Here is a 4,668-nt window from a genome sequence, read left to right as displayed (position 1 = left end):
ATAAAATCATTCCTACGCTTCCAGGAAAGTTTTCACTACCAAGTCAAAAAAAAAGAATTGATCCTTTACAAGTTTCTGTTACTAAACTGATAATGGGGGGGAGGCAGATTTTAAACAAACACATTCAACCTTGAATAAATAATTTTATTGTAGTTAAGTAAACAAATTACAGTAGCAACAAATACAAACTTACATTTTCATAATGTGAAGGCGACTTGTTATACTTCACCTCTGCTACATTATATTAAAAAACCCGATTATTGCTTATTCCCGCTATAAAAACGCAAGAGGCACATTGTCAAGGGTAGCAAATAAAAGTTGTCAGCACTTCCTCCGTTTCATTGCATCCTCTCTATCTGCATGGGAACTTCAAAATAACGATCCAAACGTGGATTACAGCATTGTTAACAATCCAAACAGCAACCCACCAAAACTCCACGCTGATACAGTAACTTCTACACTGAAGGAGTAAGAGGATATTATCAAATAAGTTTTGAAGGATTTATCAAAAAAGTGTGATTTTAATTTTTATTTTAAATGTCAGCACAACCCAAACCTTGATAAATGTTTTTTAAAGTTTCGTGTGATGAGATTATTTCATATGTCTTGACTTCCAAATAATTTTACATCATTTATATAAAAACATTTAAAAACGTAGTTAATCTTTCGATGCTTTTGTTTTGAACCATTATATTTGATAATTTATGACAGTCTATCAAAAATAAATACAAAACTGTGCAGAATATATTTTATGCTCTTCAGGCACATACAAGCATGGTTTTGGCAAAATATTAAAAGCCTGTACAAAGGATAAGCTAATGAACACTAACAGCATGTAGAGTTTGCAGAGTTTATTTGGAGTCCTCACTTTGCGCATCGCCTTCTCCAGCGACCTTGTTTCTAGCCAAGTCCCTGTACGCGCCCACCGTTACTCGCTCTCTAGATGGTCCAAGATCTTGCAGCTGTTTTCTCTGTGTGGTTTCTAGTTCTTCCAACCGCTTGCGAAGCACGGAAAGCTCTCTTTGATGCTGTTCCTCCTTGAAATTATAAAAAAAAAAAAAAGTGGCTCTGTTACATTTTGCACACCTACAAGGGACCAAAATGAGCAATAGTTTCATTTCCTTGAATTAACAATTTTAAAATAAAAATTGTGAAGTCCAAAATATCCTTATTCCTTAAATTTTACTCCTCGGTGTTTTGTGGGTATTGTTCTGACATTCACGATGAACAGCATCAGCAGGATTTTTTTTGAAATAGGCGTGCAGGCGTTCCTCCTCTCAGATGAAGCAGCACGCAGACCTGAGGTCTCGGCTACCAAGAATCTGTAAAGTCAGCCTGGTCAACGTCAGCCAGAGAGATTTTCACCCTCAGAAGCTCACCAGAGTGAGTAAAACTTTAACCACACAAGAAATCCAGGGCAGCAATGCTGCTTTTTAATAACGAAACCATGGTGTGAGAACACCACTATGGTATTTCTTGCCCAGAAGGAGCCGTTTAAAGCCTCTCAGGAGGAGGACAAAGTACGGAGAGCCAGGTTAACACTGCCCGTTTGTTACATTCTGTAACGCATCGTTTGTCTTTCAAGAACTCCCTCCTATTGCGAGGAAGGGAACAGCACTAGAAGCATTCCTCAAAGTTCCCTTCCTCTGTTCAAAGATCAAATACTCCTTCCTTAAGACTAAGGTCTGTAATGAAGGACTGTTCTAGTACCCTCTTTCGTTGTGTTACTTTCACAACTTGTAATACATCACCACCTGAAGAAGGGGGAAGGACGCTTCAGGCCCAGGAGGCAAGGCAGATGATGACATTGTACTGACTGGATTGAGTGACGGTATGTTAGGATTCAGAATTAAACTCCGGAATTCGTTGTGTCTACGTTGCAAGTCCTTTAGTCTCTTCTGGAGGTGTGCATATTCTTCATAGGAAACATTCTGCCTAGGAAGTAAGAGATTTCTAAGAAATCAAAATCTTTATTATCCCAACACAGAAGCATACCTCTCCACGAGTACTCTACTGTTTATTATGCCTACAAAGGAAAACTATATACCAGAAAAACTGGAAGGTGGAAGATCTGTTTCTTCCATTCTTCCACATGCTTCTCCCTAAATGTCTATCTAGAAGTCCCTCTACCCGTTAAGCTATCTGCTGTATTACAGATTAGAATTTACATGGAATAAATTAAGCTTTTAATAGCATTCACAGTAGTGAGCCGCAGGAGCCACATTAAATTAATTACCTGAATCAGGCCCTCCATAGGTACGCAAAAAAGAGAAAAAAAATAGCTTGTCTTTCAAAGAGGACGCTAAGTCTGCTTCTCTTCCAAAGTCTTTTTCTTTCCCATCTTCCATTTATTTTCACATACCGTACTTTCAACTCTAACAGTGCTTCACTGCCACATCTCCTTTTTTACATACTTCCTTCTTTTGAGGGATTCCTGCAACTGCGTGTCAGATATTTTTCCTCCATTTCTTCCTGAAGAGACAGCCCCGCAGCTGTCCCAAAGTCTTAGCTGTCCATCCTAAATGGATTCTATTCAAAGAATCCTAATGCTGAAAATGTCATTTGATGGGACTCCAGTTACTAAACTGTCATGCATCTTCAAAATTACTTCATATTTGTAAGTCAGATCTTGGGTGTATATCATTTTTCAAGTTCAGAAAAAGCAAAGTTTATTACCTATTTAGCACCTGATTTTCTTTTTCTAGCTCTTCTATCTTGGCTTCCAAAAGTTCTAGTTTCTCTTGCATCCTCCTTTGTTTATTATCAGTGAGCGTCTTTCTCTGTCAAACAGACATTTCAAACAGAGCTAAGTAATGCCTTGATAGATTAGATCCTATAAAAATTAAATCTACACTGCATATGGTTTCAAAGCTGTGACAGTTTTTAGGATTTTCCTTCCTTAAGAAGCAGCAGCGCTGTGTTGTTTGAAGGTTCTGAATCCCCATGATGGGAAACAAAAGAGATCGGAAATGATCCATAGCTGCGACTGAAAGCTGCACAACTGTCAGTCACTCGTTGGTCAGAGACTTACTGTACTAACAAACACTAACTGTTTTTGAGAATTACGAAATTCATTCTTTAAATGACCATACATAAATAAATATAAACATGACCAAAAAAAGTATGCTTCGTTTTGGTTTGATTTGGTTTCCCCCCCCGGCCCTGCTCACATTGACCTCAACTTTTAAAAACTTTAAAAACCTTACTGGTACGTTTCATAACCTGTATATGTCCAGTGTATAAAACTGCCAATTAATCTTGACCTTTTGTAAACAATTAATCAGCTTTTCCTTCCAAGTTATGTCATAAAAAGCAGCTTAGGAGAAGATACAAAAATTTAATATTCCATCAAGGAAAAGCAGAACATCGTTTGTCTGGTATCCAAAACATCATCCCTACTAATCAAGAAGTCCACCTCTTAAATAACCATATACACACACACACACACCCCCCACACACACACACAGCCTCACAAGATCTTTGATGGCACTATAACAAAGTTGTTGGCTGTAATATTCTTCTGCATATCCCTTCAAACCTAGTTCTACGCTAATCCTGAAGAAACAATATATTTTGCTACTATATTCAGTAGATTGCAAATAAACTCTTAATAACAAAACAATGCTAGCTGCCCAAAGTAAAGCTCAACTTTTCATAAGCTGGATCATTCATAAAGGAAGAGTCAACGTGCCTTTTTCTGAGCAACAGCAGCTCGACATAGCTTGTTCTTCACTTGGTTGTATTTCTCTTCTTTCTCTGTGATACGCTGAGTAAGCACATGCTTCTCCTCCAGCCATTCTATACGTTTGTATTCTAAAGTCCTTTGAAAAAATCAGGTAAAAAGATCAAGAGGTTATACAGATAAAGCAGTGCATTTGATTAATGCCTCAAGGCTCCTAAAATAGATGCATCTTTTCACAACTCCTACCTTTATATACTTGAAGGATCTGATTTAAATTTGATTGTGCACAAGATTCACCAAGATTGAACCTGTGCTTTAACAACACCCTAGGCTTTGTTCAACTATGAGGCACATTTTGAAAACTGATTCCAATAAGCTAGTTAATTGTAGGCTGTTTGTTGGTTTGGCTTGTTACCAAACCATCCGTGGAAAATTTCTAAATTTAGCTCAAATAATCACACTGGAACACAGCAGTAGACACCTATGCCAAACATCAGCTGTCAGAAGAGCTGACGACTGCCTGCTCTGTTTGGAAGGGAAGATGTAAGAGAATAGGTTGCTGCCCTGTGTGGTCTACTACGCCTTTGTAACAGAGAAGTACAGACTTGACTAGCGTGTGCTCCCGACCAGAACAAATGCCAACACAACAGGAAGCTCCCGCCGCTATGGTTCGTAGACAACACTCCAGCTGAACACACATCATCAGCAACGTATGTTACCCGTTTAGGCCTTTGCATGGTTAAAACACACTGCAATTAGGCTGTGTTCTCTAGCAGTGGATAGGAAAGGAGCCAGTCTCTCTCTGCTGCCTTGTTTGTTTGGGCTATCTGCATTGTGGGTCAAAGCAGGCAAGAATTAACTGCACATTTAAGTACATTACTATAAAAAAAATCAAATGGTGAGATTCTGTGCAGCAGTTTTTAAGAAATGCAAGCCATGGCTTGCTATCAGTGCACCCATACCACTCCAGTCCTGGGCTGATACAG

The 4,668-nt window shown here is 38.6% G+C and overlaps 1 protein-coding gene across 1 annotated transcript in view; it reads right to left on the bottom strand.

Annotated features, from left to right (window-relative positions):
- Positions 1-779: 779 nt before the first annotated feature.
- Positions 780-4,668, bottom strand: part of CEP83 (centrosomal protein 83kDa) — a 21,789-nt gene continuing 17,900 nt past the window's right edge. The window contains 4 exon segments of the mRNA XM_009321316.1: positions 780-1,037; positions 1,755-1,935; positions 2,677-2,780; positions 3,692-3,821. Coding sequence (XP_009319591.1) covers positions 852-1,037; positions 1,755-1,935; positions 2,677-2,780; positions 3,692-3,821 — 601 coding nt within the window. The 3' untranslated portion in view covers positions 780-851.

The sequence above is a fragment of the Pygoscelis adeliae genome, unplaced genomic scaffold (genome assembly GCF_000699105.1).
Source record: "Pygoscelis adeliae isolate BGI_AS28 unplaced genomic scaffold, ASM69910v1 Scaffold232, whole genome shotgun sequence".
NCBI lineage: Eukaryota > Metazoa > Chordata > Aves > Sphenisciformes > Spheniscidae > Pygoscelis > Pygoscelis adeliae.
Note: the sequence above shows the minus strand (reverse complement) of the source record. Positions and strands in the feature narration are given on the sequence as shown.